This window comes from Chelonia mydas, chromosome 9 (assembly GCF_015237465.2).
Source record: "Chelonia mydas isolate rCheMyd1 chromosome 9, rCheMyd1.pri.v2, whole genome shotgun sequence".
Taxonomy (NCBI): domain Eukaryota; kingdom Metazoa; phylum Chordata; order Testudines; family Cheloniidae; genus Chelonia; species Chelonia mydas.
In genome coordinates, this window is record NC_057855.1 from 9,015,055 (window position 1) to 9,042,601 (window position 27,547).

A 27,547-nucleotide genomic window follows, 5' to 3' on the forward strand; every position below is an offset into this window, starting at 1 on the left:
GCACAATTGAAATGTTAAGTGTTATTAGTCAGTTATGCACATTTGTGCAGAGTCATTTTTGAAACATGGGCTGACTTCCTAGAACTCTTGCACCTTATTAGTAAACAGATCCCTGACGATCACAGTGCCACTGTCCAGAACCAGCACTTGTTGTCTCTGGGACATGCCATGACCTTTTTGGGTGTTTTTATAAGCCTTATATAATAATTCATTCAGAGTGGGAGTTTTTATGTCAAAAAGTAACCAGGAGCGAGAGGGCTACCAAATGTTCTGAGATTTCTCCTGTGCTCAGGGCCCTGTGCTGCTGATGATGGGGATCTAACCCTGTGACTCTAATGTGCAGAGGCTTATCCTATTATCCTGATGGCAGGTGGACAACCTTGGTGTCATTAAAGTGACTGCACAACGTTTGTTTGGATAAACCCAAAGGGTTGTTTGCTAGGCAAACAGGATATGATGAGAGTCCACCAACCCCCATTGCCCACATACTCTGTTTACTTGCCGACTGCTTCTGAAAAAAACCAAGAGGTTATTAAATCCCTGCCAGGGGGTTCCTTTTTCATTTGTATTTGGAAGAGTCCCTCAATTTCAGAGGGGGCTGCTTTGTCCAGTTATGAAACTTTCCACTGTGCTAGTTCTCTGCTGCAGTTTTTTCTCTAGCAGAGCCAGCCCTCTCCCAACCCAGGATGCAGACTGTGATGACCCTGATGTCTTTGAAGCTGTGGACATAGCACTGAGAAAATATAATGGAGACAAAACAGATGGCAACCAGTTTGCTCTGTACATGGTGATGGAAGCCAAGAGAATAGTAAGTAAACTTTGCAAAAAGCATCTTTGGATTTTTTATTTATTTATTTTATTTTTTTACTTATGGCCAGATTCTGCCCATCTCCCTCATGTGGAATCACACCTTGGTCTGCATGATGTCCCAATGAAATCAAAGGAACTAGTTGCAGAGTAAGGTACTAAGTATCAGGGGGTAGCTGTGTTAATCTGTATCCACAAAAACAACGAGGAGTCCAGTGGCACCTTAAAGACTAACCGATTTATTTGGGCATAAGCTTTCGTGGGTAAAAAACCCACTTCTAATTGTCATGAAAAGGGGTAGCAGAATCTGGTTCTGTATAGTTCTCCTGTTCCCTAATAATACTGAGCCCTTACTCACAGTAGTAAGCCGTTCCTGTCAGAGGGATTACTCCTACCAGGAAATGCTCACCAAGGAGAGTAAAGGGTTCAAAATCTGGTCCTATGAAAAAAACTTTAAACTCTTGTAATTAGGTCGAAGAAAGTATAAAGGATCTATGAGTAAAGTAGCTCCATTGAAATCAAGGGGGATACTCAACATGAGAAAAGGCATCAGAATCTGGCCCTGTGTTTGCACTACATGGCAGGGTCTCTCAAGTGCCTTCACTTGCAGTACTAAGGGGTCAGTAGGTTGCAGGACTAAGTCAGGAAAACTGATTTCTTTCTACAACTATACCACTGACCCAATGTTGTCACCTTACCAAGTCACTAAGCGGGCATACTAACATTTACCCGTTATGGGGAAATATTTGAGGCTTACGGCAGAAGCATACTTATTATTAAAAGAAACTTGATGTGGTCTTGTCTTGAAAAGAGCTGGTTGCAATGTGGAAAATATATTTGCAAATAATTGATTTGATAAATGATAGAAACATTTTGATTTATTTGTGAATATTATTTGATGGTCTCCAGTCCTGAGTCACATATCTACCTAAAACATCAACCAGTCTCTTGATCATATATGGTGACAAGTCTAACAAAAGAGTATTTACTCCTGAGAGCCACACAATGATGATGTTGCTATAAGGATAATGATAAGCACTACTTTACTTGGGAACAACATTAACATCTTTCTACTGCATTGGATTTTAAAATGTAGATAATCAGAAACAATATATTAATAAGAATATTTAGCACTCAAAGATCTCAAAGCACTTTACCCAGATAAGAAGCTGAGCTCGGAGAGGTGAAGTGTCTTGCTTAAGGTCATACAGTAAGCCAGTGTTACAGGTGGGACTGGAACCCACATCTCCTGACATCTAGACCCCCTTACGCTAACCACTAGATGACATTGTCTTTTCTGGAAATAGAGTCAAAAATACTGCCTGTGTTTTCTAGACTTGCTATGAGCCAGTTCATTTTAGAGAACGGTGAGGGGAGGGACTTGAAGAGACTCCCAGTACACAGTATCAAGTGCTAAAGTCCCGATTATGCAAACACTGCATTTGTTAATGTTAAGCACATTAGTCCAAACATCTTCAATTAGACTACTCACATGTTTAATGTTAAGCACATGCATAAATCCTTGCAGAATCAGAGCCTTAATGACACCCCATTCCTTTCTAGTCTTCTGGTAATGCACATTGTTAATATGCATAACAGCCTATGCTGGACATTTTAATTTTAATATATACATGTTTATTGCAGTCACTCTTTGCCTTTCCTTAGCTAGACACACTGATTTAATTTTACAGAAGATCTGAAGTGAAAATGACGTGTTGCTTTGAATTTCTGATCCATCTATGTTGGGGGGAGAGAAGAGCAAGAGGGAGGATTGCCAAAGCCCACAAGATTTGATCTGTTCTTAATTCTTCTTCTAAATATAGTCTAGATTTCACTTATCACCAGTCCTGCAGTGCTGCACTCATCAATTAAATGGCTTATTATTACACGTTCATGTACATTAATTGTTGATTAGATAATTAAACATAAAGGCTGGCTAGTGGAAGATTGAGCTTCCCCTAATTAAAGACATAGCTGGTGGCAATAATAATGAAATAAAATAGCAAACAACGTAACATAAGGAGCCAGCCCTTTCTTTCATTTACATCCATTACTCGCTGAAGTAAAGTTATTCCAGATTTACACCAATGTAACAGAGAGCAGAATTTGGCCCATTATGGGCTAGATCCTTAGCCGTTATAAATTGGCGTAGCTCCATTAAAGTCAATGACTCAAGCTGAAGATTCAGCCCATTATGGTTTTTTTCATCCTGCTTTACAGCCTGTGGAAATTATTTCATGCACCACTGTGCGGGAGCTGCTATTCTGTGCACAACAGGAAGTGAGAAAGAACACTGGGCCAAATTCTGCTCTCTATTACACCAGTGTAAATCCATCATAATTCCACTAAAATCAACTAGTCTTTAATAGTTAACTGTGGAATAATGAAGACAATAATTTTCTTGCTATATCCAATTGAAACTGCAGGGAGAGTTTAATTCTGCTGAATGTAGTTCCCCATGTTCAAATCTGGCCAAGAACAGAAGTTAATATAATAACTCGTCTTTTATTATTAAATGCCACAGGATTCCTAGGGACTACAAATGGTCATCCAAAAGAAACATCTTCAAGAATTGCAGTGCCTTCTGATGCCACCTGAGGGCATTGATTCACTGTTGAATTTGGAGGGTAGGAGGAAATGCCTCCTACTGAATTACCAACACCACATTAGCAGTATCTCAAGGATTTCTTCAGAAGGATTCCATCCTTCTACCGACCAGCCCCAACTACAATTAATAAAGGCTGACACAAGCACAATCCAATATGGTAGAGCTGCAGACCACCTAAGCAGCCGCTCATATTTGCTGAATCAGAGAGCTCGAAATACTAGGCTCGAAATGCCCTTGAAATACTAGGATACAAAGGAGTTGAAAACATGACTGTTTTCTTGCACTATTTTTTCATCCTAGAGACAGTATGTGGAACAACCTAGGCAAATGGCTAACTAGACCAAATGACTTAATTAGATATGTTGATTACTGAGTCAGAAAGATTGTGGAGATCTGCTCAACAGAGACATTAGCTAATTTAAAGCACATTTTATCACCCCGTGCTATACACAGTACAGTATGAAAGCCCTTGGAAATCCTCAACCCCTCCAATGACTTGCTGTCTTTTATCACTATGCAAATGATGACTTGCATTTTGTTTTCTCCAGGAGGGCTCTGGCAAACAGTTCTTTGTGATGTACCGAATAAGAGAGAGCTCTTGTGCTGTTGGGGGAGATAAACTCTGGCAAGATTGTGATTACAGAGCATCTGCAGAAGCTGTAAGTGGCTGCCTTCTTTTTAAAAATTCCATCTATGGAAGTAGCAATGTAACCAGCGAGATACCAGACTCTTGGGGATAGGGTGCACTTCTGCCATAAGTGACTCTGAAAATGGTATTGCAGGGTTCCATATTTACTGCATCTCAGTGGAGTTGCAGAGGGAATGTGCTCAGTTTACAAGTAAAATGATGCAGCCTGGTTCTCCTCTCATTTATTCCTAACTGATAGCCATACAAACCCAACCTGGTGTCTGACAGTCAAGCTGAGCAATCCCTTCTTGCATGCTATCACAGCAATTAAGGTCCTGCAGGCCAAGTTATGCCTTTATTCACAACTGTACAACCCTTGTTGCTGTCAATGGGATTGCACAAGTGTAAATGCTATCAGTTTGTATTCCTTTTGTCCACTAAACGTTGGTTAGACTTTCCAGTTGTGTTTTATTATTGCAATAAACTACCACAGGAGTATTTCACAGCAATAAATATGGTGCTAACTGGATTTCTGCATCAGGTGGCTTAAAGACAAATGGTGTCATCTATGTTTGTAGGAATCAGGCGAATGTACAGCTCAAGTTTATGTTGACAAGACTGAGCAAATCAGTAACGTTACACAGGAGTGCAAAATTATCCCAGGTATGTAACTGTTCAGAGTGGCATTATATAGTTGTACTGAATAAAAAGAACAACTACAACTTGCAAAAGAACTTTGTTGAGACTTCCAGCTCATTTTAAATTGTTGTTTTCAGTGTTGTTGTAGCTGTGTTGGTCCCAGGATATGAGACAAACAAGGTGGGTGACGTAATATCTTTTATTGGACCAACTTCTGTTGGTGGACAGGACAAGGTTTTGAGCTTCACAGAGCTCTTCCTCAGGTCTAGAGAAGGTAACCAGAGTGACCAAACTAAACACATGGTGGGACAGATTTTTTAAGTGTAAGGGTTTCACACATTTGTTAGGAGACCACTTAAAAATGAAGCAAACAATTAACACCTCTGCAGTCACAAGGCAATGGAAAGTTAATAGCCACAGGGTGCATTACAAATTGTTGTAATAGGTCATAAGTAGGGCCCTACCAAATTCACATCCATGAAAAACATGTCACGGACTGTGAAATCTGATCTCCCTCCGTGAAATCTGGTCTTTTATGTGCTTTTAGCCTATACTATACAGATTTATCTGGAGAGACCAGCATTTCTCAAATTGGGGGGGTCCTGACCCAAAAGGGAATTGCAGGGGAGTGGCAAGGTTATTTTAGGGGGGTCATGGTATTGCCACCCTTACTTCTGCACTGCCTTCAGAGCTGGGCAGCTGGAGAGCTGCTGACCGAGGGCCCTGCTCTGAAGGTAGCAGTGCAGGAGTAGGTGTGGCAGTACCATACCATGCCATCTTTACTTGGGCGCTCCTGCTGGCAGTGGCTCTGCCTTCAGAGCTGGGCTCCTGGCCAGCAGCTGTCACTCTCCAGCTGTCCAGCTCTGAAGGCACCTCTGCCACCAGCAGCAGCTCAGAAGTAAGGGTAGCAGTATCGCAACCCCCCCTCCCCGCCCCACACACAACTCCTTTTTGGATCAGTACCCTTACACTTACACACCGTCAAATTTCAAATTTAAATATCTGAAAACATGACATTCACAATTTTTAAAATCCTATCACCGTGAAATTGACCAAAATGGACCGTGAATTAGGTAGGGCCCTAGTCATAAAACCAGCGTCTCTGTTAAGTCCAGGCTTCTTAGTGTCCAACACAGTTATGAATTTAAATGCTCAGGCTCACCTTTTGAAGGTGTTGTGCATGTTTCCTTTGAGGATGAGGACTGATAGGTCAGCTGTGGAGTGACTGCTCTGTGAAAAATGTTTGCCTATGGGTAATAAGGTGTTTTTGTCTTTTATCATTTTTCTGTGTGAGTTCATTCAAGAGCATAGTGATTGTCTGGTTTCATCCACATAGCTGTTGTTGGGGCATTTGATGCACTGGATGAGATACACCACATGTTGTGATAGGCAAATGTAGGACCCGTGGGTCTTGAAAGGTGTGTTGTGAGGGTACTGACCAGAATAACCGTGGAGATATGTCTGTAGGTTTTCCATCTGTTGTTCTAGAAGGGTCTGGTGCTACCTTGAGTTGATGTGTCCTGGTCTGTGGGGAGCTTGCTTCTAATGATGAGTTTGGTGAGGTTGGGGGTTGTTTGAAGGCCAGAAGAAGTGGCTCAGGAAAGATTTCTTTAGGATATAGTCCCCATCAAGTATGGGTTGTAATTGTTTGATGATGATCCATATGGGTTTTAGTGTCTGGTGGTAGGTAACAACTGGAGGTGTGCAATTAGTGGGCAGTTTTTTTTCTGTCCTCCCAAAGTATTTGGGTGACCCATTCCATGATGCAATCTACTTCTCTGGCGGAGTGTCCTTGTTTAGTGAAAGTGAGGCAAAGTGTGCTCCAAAGACAGCAGGCCAGCAGTATGCCTCCAAAGGACAGCACGCCACATCCTGTCTGGGGAGGATTAGCATCCCTAGTCTTTTATACCTCACTTAAGTGCGTTAAGGTGTATATCCTGAATTTTCTCTTTGGAGCATATTCTCTGCTCTCCACCAACAGAAGTTGTTCCAAGAAAAGATATTACCTCACCTATCTTGTTTCTCAGGTAATTTTAAAGGTAGGAGTCTGCATCATTCCATTCATAACCTCACAAATTATTTTCCATAAGCTAATACACATTAAAAATGAAATTCCACTCTACTTTCTTATGCAAGCATGTGCTGTGCCAATGGAACACTGGAAGATTGCTATTAAAAATACCTTTTATCATGTAAATGAAAACCAGAGTCATGGGTGGCATATGACTGCCGCATCTGGGGAGGCTGAGCCCGAGCGCCAGAAGCTCCCTAGAAATGGGGGGGCCCATCGGTACCCGGAGCGTGGTCCCGCCCCCTGCTCCACCCTGATGCCCGCCCCCACTCCGCTCCAGGCCCCGTTTATGCTTGGCCCCCTCCCCCAACCCCCCCCCCCCCACACACACACACACACCTGCTGTTCTCACCTCTCTGCTCCATTCCTCCCTGAGGGTCCCCCTGCCCACACCTCTCTGCCTCTGGGGGTGAAGAGGTGTGAGCAGCAGGCGGTGGGGCCATGGGGAGGGGGTGAAGAGGCACGAGAGGCAGGTGGGTGGACTGCGGGGGAAGCAAAGGAGAAGCACGAGCGGTGCGTACCTCAGGAAAGAGGTGGAGCAGGGACAGGAAGAGGAGCAGTGTGGTCGGGGCCACAGGGGAAGAGCGGGACGTGGGAGAGGGGTCTTGGGGCGCAGCGTGGACAGGGCCACGGCTGGGGCACCCTTTCGGGAGCAGCGCTCCAAAGTCGGCATGCCAGCGGCACGTCTCCAAAGGGAGGTGCGCCACATCCTATCTGGTGAGGCTTAGTCTCCCTGGCCTCTTATACCTGCCGCTCAGGACCAGAGTCTGCATGAAGAATGTTTTTTAATCCTTTACTTTTCAGCCAAATCAAAATTGATTTTCACTGGACCAAGGTACATCTGTGACCTGTGGACTGGATATCCCCCAAATTATAAGTCTCTATCCCCACCCCCTGAGGCACAAAAGAGGTTAAAATAAAGGTAGCAAAAAGCTTTGCTATATGGCAAAAATGTATCTTTTTCACTTTCTTCACACTCAAAAATGGCTGAACTGTTTTTGTTCAAATTTACTCTCCCTCCTCTCCCCCCCCCCCCCCCCAGCCTTCCAATGACTCTTCTGACTGGGTAAAAAATGAGGAAAAATTCATCCCCAAAAGTAAAAGTCTGACAGGATTACAATAATCTGAAAAAGGCGCTTGGGAATGGACATATTTAGGCAACCTTAACAATAGTTGGTGCCACATGGTCTGCTTATAATCAGCACAGCCCCCCGTGCATGGTCATTACATCCATGAGTAAACTCCTGTATTAGAAACAAGTTACAATGATTGAAAGCATCACAACTGATCTCCTTTCTTCAGTGTCCATGTTTTACTACCAACTAAATCATATTTTGTTTCAGATGCATTTGTGGGGCAATGCTGCCATCTAGTTGCCAGGACGGTTAATAAGTGGGATGTGCGTTCCTTGGTTAACTCAAGGAAGGGATGCATTTGATTTTGTTGTTTTGAAAGCTGAAAATCTACATTTGAATTGAATATATCAGAGGCACAGCTGCAGTTTTGCAAAAAGTGTAGACGTTCTTCACTGCTCGTGAAAAGAGCTAAGATTGTGGGTAAGGCCACAATCACTTTAGAACAGGATGTGCTGGATGTTTTGCTGCATTCTGATTTGTGACTGCACACACTGAAAATAAGGTCATCTACACTGATGTAAACTCGGAGTAGATAAATTACTTACAGTGGAGTTACTGCAGATTTACACTGGTGAGAGCAAAATGTTGTCCAATGATCCCTACAGGAAGAGGTAAACAATCGGGTCAGTCTGGTGAAGGATTTCACAGCTCAGTCTCTAATGAGTGAGTAATATATTGCTCAGCCTTCACTAATGGAACTTGTCCTTATAGAGATATTGGGCCAGTTCCTTGGCTGGTGTAAACTGGCATAGTTCCCACCAGGAGAGGATCTGGCCCACAGATTTTACTTAAATTCCACAGAGATCTGATATTGTCTCATGCTGATTCTCAAGGTCACTGAATTATGAAATTAATTTATGCACTGAACTATGAAATTAATTTATGAAAATCCAACCCATGCTTACAAGGCAGGAAAGGGGGTTAACAAGATTAGTGGCAGGGAACAGAATCTGGAGCCTCCTCCTTCCAGATTGCCTATTCAAATCCAGCCCAGCTTGGTGGTGCCTGAAAGTTGATTCCACCTGGTCAGTGTTTGGCAGCCCATGCAGGGGCAATTCAGACAATGCATCTGAAGAGTAGCTGGACCTGCATCTGTAGGGGAGATCCGAGTCATGATGGCGCACCTCAAAAGGTGCCAGCTAAAATTTTAATGTCAAATTTTCCATTGCAGTGTGGTGTGGAGTACAAGCTGCTGCACATTGACTAAGAACTCTCTGGTAAAAACCACAATCTCCTGGGGAATCTCCCTTTACTGCAGCTGCTGGCTGGGGCTGATGGATGACTTCCTCTCTTGCACAGTTTCAAAGCTGCATTGCTGTATTTTCACATTAGAAGTAGAGAAGGGCCTGAAACAAAACTTTAGATCCAAAGACTGCTGAACTTGGGTGGGTGAAGAGTTTGGCATCTGAACTCAGATCTGGATCCAGATTTCAAAGGTGCCCCATACAACTATATTGAACTGAGCCAAAAAGCCTGGTTCTGAACACCCTGAATATCCTTACTGGGGGGCTAAAATCTGGATCTGTATTTTGCTGCTCAAGTTCTTTGCCAATCAAAAGGAATGAGGATTCTTCCTTAAACTCTCTCTCTTGTTCACAAAAAAATTGGGAACTAAACAATTTAGGCTGTTTTACTAAGCAAAAAGCTGAATTTTTTGGTTGGTTGGTTTTTTTCAGTTGAAGGAAAGGTGATTCTTTCCCATGTCCAGTGTCTTGGATGCTATCATCCCATACCGGGGGACAGCCTACAATTGTTACCCATTTTGAGATATGCTATTCGGATCTTTAATAATCAGAGTGAACAATCCTCCCTTTTTGAAGTTGGTGAAATAATAAAAGCCACCAGGCAGGTTTGTATATCAGATTTTTTTTCTTTATTTTATAAAAGAAGGTACTTTGGTTCTTTATATCTATCTACCTGTAGTTAGCTCCATTTTACGATAGTAAAATATGTGATATTAAAATAACACTTTTAACTTCTATAGATGGGGACACTGAGGCACAAAAGGCTCAATGCCTGATTTTCAGTGGTTTTACCCATGGCTTCTGAACTGCTACTGAACATAGTTTGTCCTTGTCAACTAAACAGTGTTCAGCACTGGTACAGCTGTACACATCACCCACATATATTGTCAGCAATTGGTATATTCTGTGGTTTAGACAAGGCTAAAGAAAGAAAGTGATTCAGAAAAATAAAAAGTCCATACTCTGCCTGTGAGACAGAAGTGGATTTTGCATTTTGGTCTTCAGTGAGAATTTTGAGTGTACAAGGAATTCACGGTCGAGTCCCCAAAGTTCCATGTCAATTTGTGTTCCATGAAAGGGTTACATATCTGTGCCAGGGACTCAGCTTAGGCATCAGTATGACCCAGCTCTAAGATATGTTTCTGATTTGATTTTAAGTATTATATAACTTAACGCAATCTAGGTATACTTTTCCTTTGCATATTTGTATGCATTTATCTTTTTGTATTGTTGCACTAGTCAGTTTGAGCAACTGTTTAACTTGCTCAAAATATCATGAACCAAATCAGTTGAATTAAGAAAACATTTTCCACCCTTTATTTAATGGCATTGGTCACCTTAGCTGCAAGAAACAGGGGTCTACACATTCCTTACTCCAAGGGGGCTGCACTGGAGCAGCTGGAGAAGGGATTGCTACACCACCTACGCATTCTAAACAGGCATCATGTCAGACTAGAATAAATTAAAGGATTTAATTGGGATGGACTGGGGAAGGAATATTATGTATTTTTATGTTAATTTAGCATCCCTATCATTTCTGCATATGGGGCCTCATCCAAAATCCATTGAAGTGAATGGGATTATGTCTGCTGTGATGCAGAGCGGATAAGGCTACTCTGCTGTTCCATGAGGTGGGAGCAGTAGCCACAAACAGTGAGCTGCATCCTTGCATCCTGGGTCCAGGCTGGAGGATGGATTTTGCCTCCCCACTTTCCAGAACTTCACTTACATAACGTCAGAGTACTTGGGATTCAGGTGGATTAGGTAAACTGCACCCTTACAGCAGATATTATTGAAAGTTGCCATTTAACAAACAAAAAAGTGACTAAAATCCTGAACAAGATAAAAGAAGAAAATGCCCAAGGCAGACAATTCCTAGTAAATAATAATTGCAGCACCCCTTATAATAAATGACACCTGCAACTCAAAGTTGCATTAGTCAGATATTGTTATGCCATGTGCTATACCTAGGATCATAGGAACTGCCATACTAGATCAGACCAGTATCCTCTAGTCCAGTAGCCAGTATCAGATACTTCAAAGGAAGATGTGAGAAACCCTGCACTGTGAAGTGGGCGGGGGATGGGATTGGAATCTGAACCTGGATCTGGTTACAAATTTCATAGCTAGCCCCTATGACTCAGTTTACCCTTCTGTAAAATGAGAATAATAATTTCCTGCTGCACTGGGCTGTTGTGTGGCTTAATGACTGCAGAGCAATTTGAAACCCTTGGATGGAAGGCATTATAGATGTGCAAAGTATTATCATCATCATCACCTTGCTATTTATTTGGTGATTTTATTTAATAGTTTTTCTTTCAAATACATATTGAATTATCTCCTAAATATTTGTTCCAGGTGGTGGCTGGATGGAATTATGCAGTTGAATATGAAGTCAAGGAGACTAACTGCACCAAGAATAATTTTCAGGATTTAAGTCCAGAGTGCAAACCCATTGTTGGAGGCGTAAGTGGTATTCACGTAGTTTATCAAAACAGCTTCTTATCTTGGTAATTACTCACTAAGATTCTGATTCAGCAAAGTATTTAAGCACCTGCTTAGCTTAAGGTATGTCTACACTGCAATAAAACACCTGCGGCTGGTCCATGTCAGCTGACTTGGGCTCACGAAGCTTGGGCTGCAGGGCTATAAAATTGCAGCACAACTGTCCAGGTTCTGGCTAGATCCCAGAACCCAGGCGCCAGCCCGAGCCCAAATGTCTACACTGCAATTTTATAGCCCCGCAGTCTGATCCCTGCAAGCTCAAGTCAGCTGACACAGGTCAGCCATGGGTGTTTATTGCAGTGTAGCCATTCCCTTAAAGCCAATGGAATTTAACCACAGGCTTAAAGTTAAACATGTGCTTAAGTGCCATGCTCCTTAGGAATGGATTTAAGCGCATGTTTAAGTCCTTTGCTGAATGAAAGCCTAAAAAGGCCATGCCCTGAAACGTTTGCAAATTCTCTTATGCAGCCTGGCCAAGGGAGCTGCACTGGGAGAGCAGTAATGTGGAAATTAAAATGCTTCAGGCACATATTTCTTAGGAAAAGCAAATTGCTAAATTACTGTTATCTGCACCACAGTCTGTATGGGAAAACTTCTAAGGATATGATAAATAAATACACATACTCCAGCTACGCTGTGCCATAAGTTACCAGCGGCCTTGGTTACAGGTACATCTTTCAGGAGAATGGTTGAAACATTCATTCTTTTTCTCCCCAACTGCTGCTAGTGATGGCAAAAATTGTCTTGTGGATGGAAAAGACCATCCTACCAAAACTCATTTATATTTCACCAAAAACTAGTTGTTACAAACAAGTGCCTCTGCAGAATACCTCTCCTGTTGCTCATGGGTACCTTGAGAATGCTACCCAATTTCAGAAGTGTTGATGGAAAGGATAAGAAATGACTGCATAGAGAAAGAAGAGCGGGGCAGGGTCAGACTATCTGGATTCAATTTCTGGCTCTGACATTGACTTGCTCTTTAACATTCAACAAGTCACTTAACCTGTCTGAGCCTCGGTTTCCCCATCTGTCAAATGGGATATCTGCCTATGTCACTTGTATTCAGGAGGGCTACCAGGAATGGCATGTAAGATTGACCCACATATGGCTTGTAAGACTGGGCCTTAGCCATATAATACCTGAACCACTGAACTTAGCTGCCCATTGGTAGGTATTAGCAGGATAAGCAAGTCCCTTCAGCACATTTCCAGTAGTTGTAACTCACACCAGTACTTCTGAATTGCTATCTTATGCTGCAAGTTTTACTAGCGTGCGCCCTGGAAATTGTTTATAGCAGTATTACAAAGACTGGCCCCTCAGGGTACGTCTACACTTCAGTGTAAGCCCAGTGTTCGAACTCAGGCTCAAGCCTAACTCCCCTTCTGTCTGACCACAAATTGCACTCACCCAGGGCTTGGCCCAGGCTCCTAGAACCCCATAGGCATGAGTCCAGTGGGGCTGCATCTACACAGCAAAGCAATAGGGCTTGAATCCTGGGTCCTGGCTTGACTCAGGCTCAGACCCTCCACGCCTGGAGGGTCCTGGGTCTGAGCCCTGGGTTAGTACGGTTTGTGTGCAGACAGAAGGGGGTAAGGCTTGAGCTCGAACCCTGGGCTTACACTGCAGTGTAGACATACCCCAAGGGTATGATTCTGTAGGTACTAAGCATTCTAACCTCCCAATGAAGTCAAAGGGAGTTATTTGTTCAGTACCTTGCAGGGCCAAGTCAAAACTGGTCCCATTAATCTTTTTTCAATATCTGTCTATAAAGGGCTCTTCCCATTTTCTCAGGAGGATTTCCCAAGGTCATCTTTTCTCCTGATCAGAAATCACTGAACCTGATTTTGATCTCATTCACACCATAGCTGCCCATTGGTAGGTATTAGCAGGATAAGCAAGACCCTTCAGCACATTTCCAGTAGTTGTTACTCACACCCGTACTTCTGAATGGCTGGGTCCTGCGTAGATGAGGAGAAAATTCACTGGAGACAATGGAGACCAACCAGTATACAAGCCAACACAAGTAGGCCTCTCATCTCTCTCTGCATGACCCAGCATTGTTTGCTGTGAAGGAGGGTATCAGGACATTTACAAATGTGCTTGTTAAGTATTTCTAAGAGAAAAGAAAGAGCTTTTTTTTCTCCCCCCAACCCAGCATGTAGGTCGCTGTGAAGCCAAGGCCTATGTGGATCTTACTAACACAATTGCGGATGTTGCACAGAAATGCAAGTTTCCAGGTATGTGACAACCATCTGTCAATTCAAAAATGTTAATGGTTTTAAAATTGATGAACAATAAAAATGCCAAGGGACAAAAAAAAATCATGGGAGGGGAAAACCTATTCTGCTGGCACAGCAAAACAATAAGGCCTTCCCCCCCACAATGGAATATTAACAGATAATTTTCTCATTTCCTACAAGTATTTAAAATGCAGGGGAAAGTTCTCTTCTCTGATCTTTATGCTGCCATTCGTCTATGACATGTGAAGCGGGCCGCTGAACCCCGAATGGGGATCAGCAGGGTTAAGCTCAAGGTTAAACCCACCATGAAGATCAGCAAGGCAGCTCAGAGGGTATACTTATCCCCCTAAACTTTATTTCCAGGTAGAACACACACCCCTATTTCTTTCCTCCTCCACCACCACCACCACCACCAGGAGATATCCTTTAAAGAGAAGTCAATATCACATAGTATCTTCTGCAAGCAGTTTCGTCTATTGTGTTTCCAGAAGAACTGTATTTTCCCAGGAGCTCTGATCTACCCCTCCAAATAGAAGTCGAGCTGCAGAGATGGCCATCATTTAAAGCAGTGGTTCTCAACCAGGGGTACACGTACCCTGGGGATACCCAGAGGTCTTCCAGGGAGTCTATCATCTCATCTAGATCAGGGGCTCTCAACCTTTTTCTTGGTGAGGCCCCCCCAAACAGGCTATAAAAACTCCACGGCCCACCTGTGCCACGATAACTGGTTTTCTGCATATAAAAGCCAGGGCTGGCGTCAAGGGATAACAAGCAGGGCAACTGCTTGGGGCCCCATGCCACAGGGGCCCCCACAAAGCTACATTGCTCAGGCTTCAGCTTCAGCCCTGTATGGTGGGGCTCAGGGCCCCGGGCTTCAGCCCCATGGGATGGGGCTTTGGCTTTCTGCCCTGGGACCCGGCGAGTCTAACTCTGGCCCTGCTTGGCGGACCCCCTGAAACCTGCTCGCAGCCCCCCCCCCCCCCCCCCCGGGGCCCCGTACCCCTGGTTGAAAACCACTGATCTAGATATTTGCCTAGTTTTACAATAAGCTACATGAAAAGCACTATTGAAGTCAGTACAAACTAAAATTTCATACAAACAATGACTGGTTTATACTGCTCTATAGACTATACACTGAAATGTAAGTACAATATTCATACTCCAATCGATTTGTTTTATAATTCTATGGCAAACATGAGAAAGTAAGCAATTTTTCAGTAACTGTGTGCTGCGACACTTGTATTTTTATATCCATTTTTGTAAGCAAGTTGTTTTTAAGTGAGGTGAAACTGGGCTACGCAAGACAAATCAGACTCCTGCAAGGGGTACAGTAGTCTGGAAAGGTTGAGAACCACTGATTTAAAGAATTTTCACAAAGATACAGGTATATGGGGGGCGGGGGGAGAGGAAGGCATAGAGGAACAACCCCTTTAATATGCACAAATTATTACTGCACATTCACAACTTGATTCTGTATGTACATCACCTCCTTAAATCAAAGAGCCATAGCCACTTTGGCTGGTGCTCTCGGAGCCTGTCAACTAGACTCAAGAATTCATCTAGTGTTGTCTTTTTTATTTCATGTTACACCACTGTCCTTCGTTCAATTCTTAAATTTGGTAACTTGGAAACTTAGTTTTTTTTCCAGGAGTAAATTATCCCACCTACACCTGATTAATTATTACCCAGCACCATACCTCCGACCAGACCATTTGGTTTATTATCATTTCTTTCCAGTCTTCTATTAGGACATAGATTGTTACCATTCCAAGATTTTTAGATCTGCGGGTTCAGGATCACTACATGTAGCATGTGCTACTTCCCCACACATTCATAGACTTGTTTTGCTTCAAGGAATGATTATGTAATTCTTCAAAATACAATCACTCACTGCACAGTGTGCACTCATAGGTTTCAGGGATGAAAGGAGCCTCCTGTTTCCTCTAGTCCAGCCCATCACACAAGTGGAGATCTTTCTCCTCTAACAGAAACTTGCCACCCTCAATTTGTACTCTCATTTCCATGAGGAGCAGTGTAATGATCAAATGCACTGTTTGACCCTTGGCGCCTAAATTCTGCCTTCTTCAGAACACATAATTGATCTGACAACACAAACATCTACCAAATCAAGCCCCAAAATATTTTAGGTCCCACCCTAGAAGACTCAAACACAGCCAGGCCTGGCAGAGATAAATTTCTCCCTCAATGGTTCGCCCTAGCCCAATGCACACTGAATCTTTTGTTCCTTAGATTTACTTGAAACCTGATGTTTCTTTCAGTTGCGGAAACTGTATCTCCTCACATTTCCATTTGTGCTGGCTGTCCAAGGCCCATCCCAACTAACAGTACAGAATTGGAGGAACCACTGAGGGCTACCCTGGAGAAGTATAACGCAGAGAGCAATGATGACTTCTATTATAAAGCTGAAGTAATATTATATGCCACAGTGCAGGTTGGGATTCTTCTTTCCTTTTCATGTTCAGTTTTCTTTAAGACCACCTCTCCATATTTCGTAGAGGTGGGCCAAGGATATGGTGATGACGGGGGTCAGGGCTGAATCAGGGTTAAGGTTTGAATTTGGGTTTGAAATCTTGGGAGCTGGTCTATCTGCCCAAGTGTTTATACCACTTCGGTCACCAGGGTATCTGAATGCCCGTTCTTGCAAATTTCAGCCATCTTAGGATGCATCCAAAAGGAACCCTCCCCCCACCCCCGCCCAAAAATCCTTCAACATATTTTTTTTGTCTGACCTGGACCCAAAACAATAGGGCAGGGTTCCGATTAAGGAATCTGATGTTTGTTACACCCAGAGGTGAAAGTAAGCCGGTACGCCCCGGTACAGCGTACCGGCAAGAGCCGGTTTGCCGTACCAGGACCGGCTTTCCCAGACGGCAATTTAAAGCCCTGGGGTAGTGGCAGTGGGGCTCAGGTGGGGATTTAAAGGGCCGGGGCAGTAGCGGCTGCTGGAGCCCCGAGCCCTTTAAATCCCCGCCTGAGCCCTGCTGTCTAAGCCCTGGGGTAGTGGCGGCTGGAGCCCCAAAGCCCTTTAAATTCCCAACGGAGCCCAGCTGCTGCTACCCCAGGGCTCAGGCAGCAGGGCTCAGGCGGGGATTTAAAGGGCTCGGGGCTCCAGCAGTCGCTACCACAGTGGAGCCCCAGGCCCTTTAAAGCTCTGCCAGAGCCCTGGGGTAGCGGTGGCAGCCGGGAGCCCCCAGGGCTCCTCAGTGATTTAAAGGGCCCGGGGCTCTGCTGCAGTAGTGGCAGCTGGAGCCCTGGGCCCTTTAAATCGTCCCTGAGCCCCGGGGTTCCCAGCTGCCTCTGCAGCTGGCAGCTTGGGGGTGATTTAAAGGGCCCAGAGCTCCCAGCCACCACTACCACAGCTAGATTTAAAGGGCCCGGGGATTTAAGGCCCTGCCTCTTCCGGTTGAGGCCACACCTATTCTGGTTGAAGCCATGCCCCCTGCTCAGGACTCCGGCATACTGGTAAGTCCTTTAATTTACTTTCACCCCTGGTTACACCCCTCTTCTTTACCAAACCTTTTGGCATCATTTCATACGACATCAGAAATAGAAAAGACCTATGAGTAAGATCATCCAGTCCATCCTCCAGGCCATCATTCTATATCATATATTCTCTGTTGTCTATCCTACAGTAATTTTTAAAATCCCAAGCAATGGAGCCTTCACTGTTTTCCTTGGGAATCTGTTAACTTACATCCCCAGTAATGCTCCAGAGCAGTGGTGGACAACCTGCGGCCCATGGGCCACACGCGTCCCATCAGGGTAATCTGCTGGCGGGCCACAAGACAGTGTTTACATTGACAGTCCACAGGCAGGGCCGCCCGCAGCTCCCAGTGGCTGAGGTTTGCCATTCCCGGCCAATGGGAGCTGCAGGAACTAGGGCTGTTGATTAATCGCAGTTAACTCATGCAATTAACTCAAAAAATTAATCATGATTAAAAAATTGCAATTAATCGCACTGTTAAATAATAGAATACCAACTGAAATGTATTAAATTTTTTGGATGTTTTTCTATATTGATTTCTATTACAACACAGAATACAAAGTGTACAGTGCTCACTATATATTATTTTTATTACAAATATTTGTCCTGTAAAAATGATAAACAAAAGAAATAGTTTTTTTCAATTCCCCTCACACAAGTACTGTAGTGCAATCTCTTTATCATGAAAGTTTAACTTACTAATGTGAGGTTTTTTTGTTACATAACTGCACTCAAAAACAAAACAATGTAAAACTTTAGAGCCTACAAGTCCACTCAGTTCTACTTCTTGTTCAGCCAATCGCTAAGACAAACAAGTTTGTTTACATTTACGGGAGATAATGCTGCCTGCTTCTTATTTACAATGTCACCTGAAAGTGAGAACAGGCGTTCGCATGGCACTTTTGTAGCCGGCGTTGCAAGGTATTTGTGTGCCAGATGCGCTAAACATTCGTATACCTCTTCATGCTTTGGCCACCATTCCAGAGGACATGCTTCCATGCTGATGACACTTGTTAAAAAATAATGTGTTAATTCAATTTGTGACTGAACTCCTTGTGGGAGAATTGTACGTCTCCTGCTCTGTTTTACCCGCATTCTGCCACATATTTCATCTTATAGCAGTCTCGGATGATGACCTAGCACATGTGTTCGTTTTAAGAACACTTTCACTGCAGATTTGACAAAATGCAAAAAAGGTACCAGTGTGAGATTTCTAAAAATAGCTACAGCACTCGACCCAAGATTTAAGAATCTGAAGTGTTATCCAAAATCTGAGCGGAATGAGGTGTGGAGCTTTCAGACGTCTTAAAAGAGCAACACTCAGATGTGGAAACTACAGAACCCGAACCACCAAATAAGAAAATCAACCTTCTGCTGGTGGCATCTGACTCAGATGATGAAAATGAACATGCATCAGTCTGCTCTACTTTAGATGGTTTTTGAGCGGAGCCTGTCATCAGTATGGACGCATATGTCTCGGGATTGCGGTTGAAGCATGAAGGGACATATGAATCTTTAATGCATCTGGCACGTAAATATCTTGCTACGCTGGCTACAACAGTGCCATGTGAACACCTGTTCTCACTTTCAGATGATGTAAACAAAAAGCGGGCAGCATTATCTCCTGCAAATGTAAACAAACTTGTTGTCTGAGCAACTGGCTGAAGTAGGACTGCGTGGACTTGTAGGCTCTAAACCAGGGGTGGGCAAACTTTTTGGCCCAAGGGCCACATCTGGGTATGCAAATTGTATGGTGGGCCATAAATGCTCACAAAATTGGGGTTGGGGTGCGGGAGGGGCTGAGGGCTCTGGCTGGGGATGAAGGCTCTGGGGTGGGGCCAGAAATGAGGAGTTCAGGGAGCAGGAGGGGGCTCCGGGCTGGGGTGCGGTGCAGGGGGGAGGGGAATGAGGGCTCCAGCTGGAGGTGCAGGCTCTCGGGTGGAGCTGGGAATGAGAGGTTTGGGATGTAGGAAGGTGCTTCAGGCTGGGACCAAGGAGTTTGGAATGTGGGAGGAGACTCTGGGCTGGGGCAGGAGATTGGGGCACGGAGGGGGGTGAAGGCTCCGGGTGGGGGTGCAGGCTCTTGGGCGGAGCTGGCGATGAGGGGTTTGGGGTGTAGGAGGGTGCTCCGTGCTGGGACTGAGTGGTTCGGAGGGTGGGAGCAGGATCAGCGCTGGGGCAGAGGGTTGGGGCGCATGAGGGGCTCAGGAGTGCAGACTCCAGACGGCACTTACCTCAAGCAGCTCCTGGAAGCAGCAGCATGTCTCCCATCTGGCTCCTACATGGAGCTGCGGCAAGGCGGCTCTGCGGTGCTGCCCCGTCTGCAGACGCCACTCCTACAGCTCCCATTGGCCACAGTTCCCAGCCAATGGGAGCTGCAGGGACGGCGCTTGGGGTGGGGACAGCCCTCTGGCTACCTCTACGCATAAGAGCCGGATGGGGGACATGCCGCTGCTTCTGGGAGCCACGCAGATCCGCGGCACGTGCACACGGAGCAGCCCCCGACCCTGCTCCCTGGCTGGAGAGCGGCAAGCCCCAGACTCCGCTCCCCAGGGGGAGCTCGAGGGCCAGATTAAATCGGCTGGCAGGCCCGATGTGGCCCAGGGGCTGTAGTTTGCCCACCTCTGCTCTAAAGTTTTACATTGTTTTATTTTTGAATGCAGGGGTTTTTTTGCACATAACTCTACATCAGTAAGTTCAACTTTCACAATAAAGAGATTGCACTGCAGTACTTGTATTAGGTGAATTGAAAAATATTATTTCTTTTGTTTTTTACAGTTCAAATATTTGTAATAAAAAATAAAGATAAAGTGAGCACGGTACACTTTGTATTCTGTGTTGTAATTGAAATCAATATATTTGAAAATGTAGAAAATATCCAAAAATATTTATATCAATGGTATTCTATTATTGTTTAACAGCACAATTCATTGTGCAATTAATCACAATTAATTCTTTAATCACTTGACAGCCCTAGTTTACACATGGGATATGATTAAAACAAAACAATCCTCATCTTCTCCACAAATATCAGCCTCAATGCCCTGATTGGTTGCCTCTCCCTCAAAAGTCTGTGAGCCTCCTCCACATCGCCCCAGACACATGGTTCACCCTTCCTCAGCTGGTCTGAAAGGCCTCTATCCACTCTCTCCTCACTGACATGCTTCCTTATGGATCTGTTCCAGCACTCACTGAAGTCAATGGAAAGTCAGTTACCACAATGGGCACTGGATCAGCCCCACAGCCCACTTCTTCTGTGAAACCAACAAAAAATTAGCCAGCTAACAGATTTGTTAAATAATATCACTTGTAGCCCACCATGGCATGCACTAGCCTTGCAGAGCAATCCACATTATCTTATTGATCTGTCCCTATTGTCTAGAAACCCCCGTGTTATATCATGAGTGAAATCAGTATATAAATAGTTTCAGGGAAGGAAATGTGGGTGAAATCTTGGCCCCATTGAAATCAATTACAAACTCCCACGGACTTCAGTGGAACCAGAATTTCACCCCATGTCTGTTGTTTCTACTGTGAGGTTCCTGCCACCCTTTTGGGTGTGGTAAAAAATACTACGTAATAACAACAAATCAATTGTCCCAGGCACATTAATGAACCATTACAGTTTAGCTCTTTAATGTGTTTGGCAAATAGTCTGGTTTTCACTGAGGTTATATTTATCAGACTCTTCATTTTAACTCACCCAACTTCCCTTCCCTTATATTTGGCTCCCTACAGTGGTGTTAAGTTTTTAGAGCACTGCCTTTTCTGTGAACCTCTTGTAATAAAAACACATTTAATGAGGAAAATCTTCTTACTGATTTTTCAGGTGGTTGCTGGAAAAAATTATAATATAAGATTTAAAATTAGGAAGACAAACTGCTCAAAGACGGATGTCAAGAAGCTGAATGAAGATTGTGTGACTACAACAGACAGCGTAAGTGATTGGGATGCTGCAGACCATCAAGTCAGAGGGATGGCTCCAAATTAACCCAATTGAATTGCACCAGAGATGATCATGTTGTAAAAAAAACCCCACAAAAACAAAAATAACCCCCACCAAACCAGCAACCCAGATTTGGTGTTTTTATTAGACAACTTCAGTTGGCCTTTGCTACCACTAGACAGCCAGATCAATAAATGCTAATCATTCCTCAATAAACTGAGGGAGTTTTCTCTCCTAGCATTATCTTTACCTTTATCATTAGCTCTGTGTGTGACCCAAGATATTGCCAAAGACAGCAGAAAGAGTTGCTTTGGTGGAGTCACTCCAACTGCACAATCTGTCTGCTTAATGCAAAGCTAATTGGATAATTTTTTGACCATTTTATGGGTTATGGAGTCAAAAAAGAAAGGTGGGGGAGGGTATTACCGGGGTGTGGGCAGGCTGACGTTGCTGGAGTGGAGTGCTCCTATGACTAGGGGCTGGCACACTTGGGGCAAAGGAAGGTATGCCAGTTGGGTGCTGCTGGGGTCAAACGATGGGTTAGTGCTGCTGGAGAGAGCACTCCTAAGGTTGGGGAAGAAGGCCTGGTCAGGAGGATGGTGCTGATGGGACTGTTTGTAGCAGAGTGGTGGTGGGTGGATCTCACACACACACACACACTCTCTCTCTCTCTCTGCCCCCCCCCCCCCCCGCCACCTGGAAGAGCTCATTTCTGAGGGTTGAAAAATACTACAGCAAGGGGCAGTAAAGTCAGTTCCACCGAGGCACCCAGTAACAATGGCCACTTTTGAAATGTTTGACCTTAACCTCTCTGTACCTCAATTTCCCCATCTTAAATAGCTATAATGACATCAACATTTACCTACCCGTAGGGGTGCTAGGAGGATTACCTAGCTAATGCTTGTAAAGTACTTTGGAGATGAAAGTGCTGAGAATTAGCGTTATGAGTTGAACAGATAAGACAGATGGATTCCACAGATATTCACATAAAGCTCCAAATATAATAAGGTTTTTAAAAGGGTCACTAAAATTGTATAGCCTTATTCATACATCAGTCTGTTCTCATGTTTGTGACATACTCTTGTTTTAAGAGCCCATGTTGGCTTTATTTATTTGTTTGTTTGTTTATTTGGTGACAGAAACCTTTGCTATGCACAGCACAAGTTTATGTGATACCCTGGACAAAGACAATACGCCCCAAGGTTAGCTGCGCCGAAGAGGAGGTACGAATTCTCAATAAATATATTATTTCATTTCAGATTACTTACAACGCTAGACGCAAAATTTGTAGTGGGGAAATATTTATATCCCTTTATCTGTCTCCCAGAACATCCAGTTCTCAGATTAGCTCATATCTTGTATTTTTAAAGAAAGGGAAATGGTCACTTTTAATCATCTTAGTAATGTGACCATTCCTCTCGCCCTCTGACCTCAGTGACCTAGGCTGAGCTAATGCAATGCTTGAGATGAGATGCTGGGCTAAGTAAGGATACATTTACACTGCATCTAGAAGCAAGCCTCGCAGCCCAGGTCACAATTTCAAAGCACTGTCTACACAGATATTATTTTCAATGCAGTAGCAGGAGTCCTGCTAACACAAGTCTGTGGTCCTGGACTGGGGAGCTCACTTCCAGATGCAGTTTAGACATACACTAAACTGCAGAAGGTGCAAAATAAGAGAGCAACATTACCATGAGTATAGAGACTATTCTGCCTGCCTGATGATTGGTTCTTTGCAGGATCTGTCATGCTCAATTCTGTGAGATGCTGAGTACCATCAATCCCTATAGATGTCTATGTTGATTGTAAAAAGAAAAGGAGTACTTGCGGTACCTTAGAGACTAACAAATTTATTTGAGCATAAGCTTTCATGAGCTACAGCTCACTTCATCGGAGGCATTCAGTGGAAAATACAGTGGGGAGATTTGTAGACACAGAGAACATGAAACAATGGGTGTTACCATACACACTGTAATGAGAGTGATCACTTCAGATGAGCTACTACCAGCAGCAGGGCGGGGGGGGAGGAGGGAGAAAACCTTTTGTAGTGATAGTCAAGGTGGACCATTTCCAGCAGTTGACAAGAACGTCTGAGGAATGGGGGGTGGGGGAGGAGAAGAAACATCGGGAAATAGTTTTACTTTGTGTAATGACCCATCCACTCCCAGTCTTTATTCAAGCCTAAGTTAATTGTATCCAGTTTGCAAATTAATTCCAATTCAGCAGTCTCTCATTGGAGTCTGTTTTTGAAGTCTTTTTGTTGTAATATTGCGACTTTTAGGTCTGTAATTGAGTGACCAGAGAGATTGAAGTGTTCTCCAACTGGTTTATGAATGTTATAATTCTTGACATCTGATTTGTGTCCATTTATTCTTTTATGTAGAGACTGTCCAGTTTGACCAATGTACATGGCGGAGGGGCATTGCTGGCACATGATGGCATATATCACATTGGTAGATGTGCAGGTGAACGAGCCTCTGATAGTGTCGCTCATGTGATTAGGCCATACGATGGTGTCCCCTGAATAGATATGGGGACTCAGCTGGCAACGGGCTTTGTTGCAAGGATAGGTTCCTGGGTGAGTGGTTCTGTTGTGTGGTATGTGGTTGCTGGTGAGTATTTGCTTCAGGTTGGGGGGCTGTCTGTAAGCAAGGACTGGCCTGTCTCCCAAGATCTGAGAGAGTGATGGGTCATCCTTCAGGATAGGTTGTAGATCCTTGATGATGCGTTGGAGACGTTTTAGTTGGGGGCTGAAGGTGATGGCTAATGGTGTTCTGTTATTTTCTTTGTTGGGCCTGTCCTGTAGTAGGTGACTTCTGGGTACGTCAATCTGTTTCTTCACTTCAGCAGGTGGGTATTGTAGTTGTAAGAATGCTTGATAGAGATCTTGTAGGTGTTTGTCTCTGTCTGAGGGGTTGGAGCAAATGCGGTTGTATTGTAGAGCTTGGCTATAGACAATGGATCGTGTGGTGTGATCTGGGTGAAAGCTGGAGGCACGTAGGTAGGAATAGCGGTCAGTAGGTTTCCGATATAGGGTGGTGTTTATGTGACCATCGCTTATTAGCACCGTAGTGTCCAGGAAGTGGATCTCTTGTGTGGACTGGACCAGGCTGAGGTTGATGGTGGGATGGAAATTGTTGAAATCATGGTGGTATTCCTCAAGGGCTTCTTTTCCATGGGTCCAGATGATGAAGATGTCATCAATATAGCGCAAGTAGAGTATGGGCATTAGGGCACGAGAGCTGAGGAAGCGTTGTTCTAGGTCAGCCATAAAAATGTTGGCATACTGTGGGGCCGTGCGGGTACCCATAGCAGTGCCGTTGGTTTGAAGGTATACATTGTCCCCAAATGTGAAACAGTTGTGGGTGAGGACAAAGTCACAAAGTTCAGCCACCAGGTTTGCCGTGACATTATCGGGGATACTGTTTCTGACGGCTTGTAGTCCATCTTTGTGTGGAATGTTGGTGTAGAGGGCTTCTACATCCATAGTGGCCAGGATGGTGTTTTCAGGAAGATCACCGATGGATTGTAGTTTCCTCAGGAAGTCAGTAGTGCCTTTTTGATTATGATGTCAGAGTTGTTTCTGAGGCTGTGGATGGCATTGTGTTCTGCACGGCTGAGGTTATGGGGCAAGTGATGCTGCTTTTCCACAATTTCAGCCCGTGCACGTCAGCGGAAGCATTCTATGTGGAAGTCCAGTCTGTTGTTTCGACCTTCAGGAGGAGTCCACCCAGAATCCTTCTTTTTGTAGTGTTGATTGTGTTTGCAAACTGGGGGCGGGGGGAGGGAGGAATTACCAGTTTGGGGAGATAAACAAATCTCCACAATGTCTGCTGATCTTTGCACATTAGTAGGACAGCAGGTATCAGTCCAGATCCCCTTTTGCCTGGCAGGATGGGCCTGGATTTGTAGATTTGTTTTCAGGAGACATTTCCATCAGATCCTCCACCTCCGCCCCATCCAACCATTATCCAGCCCTGTATCTGTGTCAGAGCATGGTGGTCTCAGAGAAAGGATATAAAAATAAACTTCTGGAATTTGGGTCATCGTATTTGTTCTGTATTGACTGCAGATGTCCTCTCCAGCTAGGTCTACACTGCAGATCATATTATACTGGCTTCACCATAAACTTCCCTGAACAATGGTTGAATACTGTACTATTCCATCCTAAAGGTGGCTGGATTTCAGTGATGGGTGAAGTGTTTTATTTAGCTAGAATTTCTAAAACACTATGAAGTGTTGTTATTATCACCCTTATAAATACACATGACTATCTAGCTTAGTTCACAAGATCTGTTAACAACATATTTTTGTTTATTGACTCACATTTACACATCATCTGCAATTTGCTAGTTCTCAAATATTTGAAACTAAGGCAGGCAGTCAACAAAGTACCCCCTCCCCCACCACCTTCTTTTTAAGCACTATTTTAAAAAACATTTGGCAAGAGATGTCTACCTCTTACATTGCAACCACAAGCGGAATTGTTCCAAATGGTGTACTATGTGTAGATAATATTATTGCAATATATTCGTCTAATATCTCCTGTTCCTTTTTAGAATCTACTGATGAGAAGGCCTCCAGGCTTTACTCCTTTCCGATCTCTAGCTGTGGAAGCTAAAACTGTTCAATACACACCCCAAATTAAAAATGAAAAGGGACCTAGAGAAGGACAAGGCCGTGGCAAAGGGTCAGGAAAAGATATTAGGCATGAACCAGCACATAAACAGGGGCACAGACATGATATTGGGCATGGACCAGAACATGATCATAGACGTGGACATGAGGATGAACATGGGTGCAGACATGATATTGGACATGAACCAGAACATGAACACAGGCGTGGACATGGGCATAAGGATGAACACAGGTGCAGACATGATATTGGGTGTGGATCAGAACATGAGGATAAACATGGACGTGGGCACGGGCACGGAAAACATAGGATAAAGGACAAATGTAAACATTCAACAGAAGAGTCTTCTGAAGAATCCCATGACAAGGTCACTAACCAAAAGGAAACGCTGCTAGCTGTAGTAGCTGAAATACAATCTCATAAGCCTGATCTGGTGGAGCTAGATGTGCTGCCTAGTACTCTAACAGATGGTGTTACTGAGATCCCTGATCTCCCTGCAGAACCAGACAGCCCTGGAATTATTCCTGATATTCCTTTATTTGGTGGGTTGCCAGATGTCCCAGAACCATCTGTCCCAAAGTGTCCTGGAAAGCCATGGAAACCAATCACAGACCTCTCAACTACTACTAACAAACCTAAAGTACTGACAAATGAGGATCTTTTACCTCATCTATCTGAAGACACGAACCCAGAGACAGAAAAATACACACTACCCCCCCAGGACTTGGATGATTTTAACCTCATGGATTCTCTACTGTAATTCAAACAGTTTATGGTCCATTTTTTTAGGCAACAAACAGAAAATCATAAAAATTATTTTCTTTAGAAACGTATAAAATTGTAGAGCAGTGGTTCTCATCTTGTTAGCTATGATACTTAAGAGGGTCACCAGCAGTCTTCTGGAGGAATTGAGAGCATGAGCCAATTCTCTGTGCCTGACTCGCCCCTTACAAAGGTGTAGATCAGGAGTAACTCCATTGAAATCAATGAGTTATACTGGCATAGAAAAAGTGTAAGTGAGAGGAAAGTCAGGCCACTTTTCTCTAGTTTTCTGCTGAAGTAGATTTATTCAGTTACTTGCAACTCATCATCCTCACCTCAGATGTCAGAAACACACTAGGTACCACTGCACAGATTCCATCACACCGTGTTTGAAACATCGTGGGAACCAGTTCAAAAAATTCTGGGAGTCATCTGAGGAAACCCTGTCAAATGAAGCTTGAAAAGAAGGCACAGTATGAAACAGGGAGAGAATCCCTTCCTTAGAGGTTTAAAACCATATTTTTCATCTCTGCAGGACTGACAAATTTTTGGAGAATACAAAATAATAAAATAAAAGGAAAATGTATGACTTGTTAATTTCTTTCCTCCAATTAACATTTCCGCCAGTACTTCACTTAGCAGGTTCTCTTCTTGGAAGAGATGTTAGAGGGCAGCCGAGAGAATCCAGTTCTCACTGATGCAGGTTCCTACTAGAATAAATTTTCAAAGCTACATAACTATTTTCGGTATAGAAAATATTAACTATTCTATATGGAACTGCCACTGCAACTGAGAGACTTTCATGTGGCAAAGGTGCTCA

General features: G+C 43.9%; 1 protein-coding gene and 1 long non-coding RNA gene across 2 annotated transcripts in view; one reads left to right on the forward strand and one right to left on the reverse strand.

The window, feature by feature from the left end:
- LOC119567119 overlaps positions 1 to 27,547 on the reverse strand; it is a 52,344-nt gene that overhangs the window by 6,625 nt on the left and 18,172 nt on the right. The gene's annotated exons all lie outside the window — the stretch shown is intronic.
- KNG1 (kininogen 1) lies at positions 599 to 27,313 on the forward strand. The gene is made up of 10 exons (XM_027833158.2): positions 599 to 808; positions 3,964 to 4,074; positions 4,622 to 4,706; positions 9,566 to 9,738; positions 11,492 to 11,599; positions 13,794 to 13,875; positions 16,158 to 16,330; positions 21,213 to 21,320; positions 22,469 to 22,552; positions 25,889 to 27,313. Exons 1-10 carry the CDS (start codon positions 614 to 616, stop codon positions 26,723 to 26,725), a joined length of 1,956 nt encoding a protein of 651 aa, XP_027688959.2. The 5' UTR covers positions 599 to 613; the 3' UTR covers positions 26,726 to 27,313.

Coding starts and splice junctions, on each gene's coding strand:
- KNG1 (XM_027833158.2), top strand. CDS start 614: ATGAAACTTTCCACTGTGCTAGTTCTCTGCTGCAGTTTTTTCTCTAGC. Junction 11,600..13,793: donor GCAAACCCATTGTTGGAGGC/GTAAGTGGTATT, acceptor CCCCCAACCCAG/CATGTAGGTCGCTGTGAAGC. Junction 22,553..25,888: donor TTAGCTGCGCCGAAGAGGAG/GTACGAATTCTC, acceptor GTTCCTTTTTAG/AATCTACTGATGAGAAGGCC.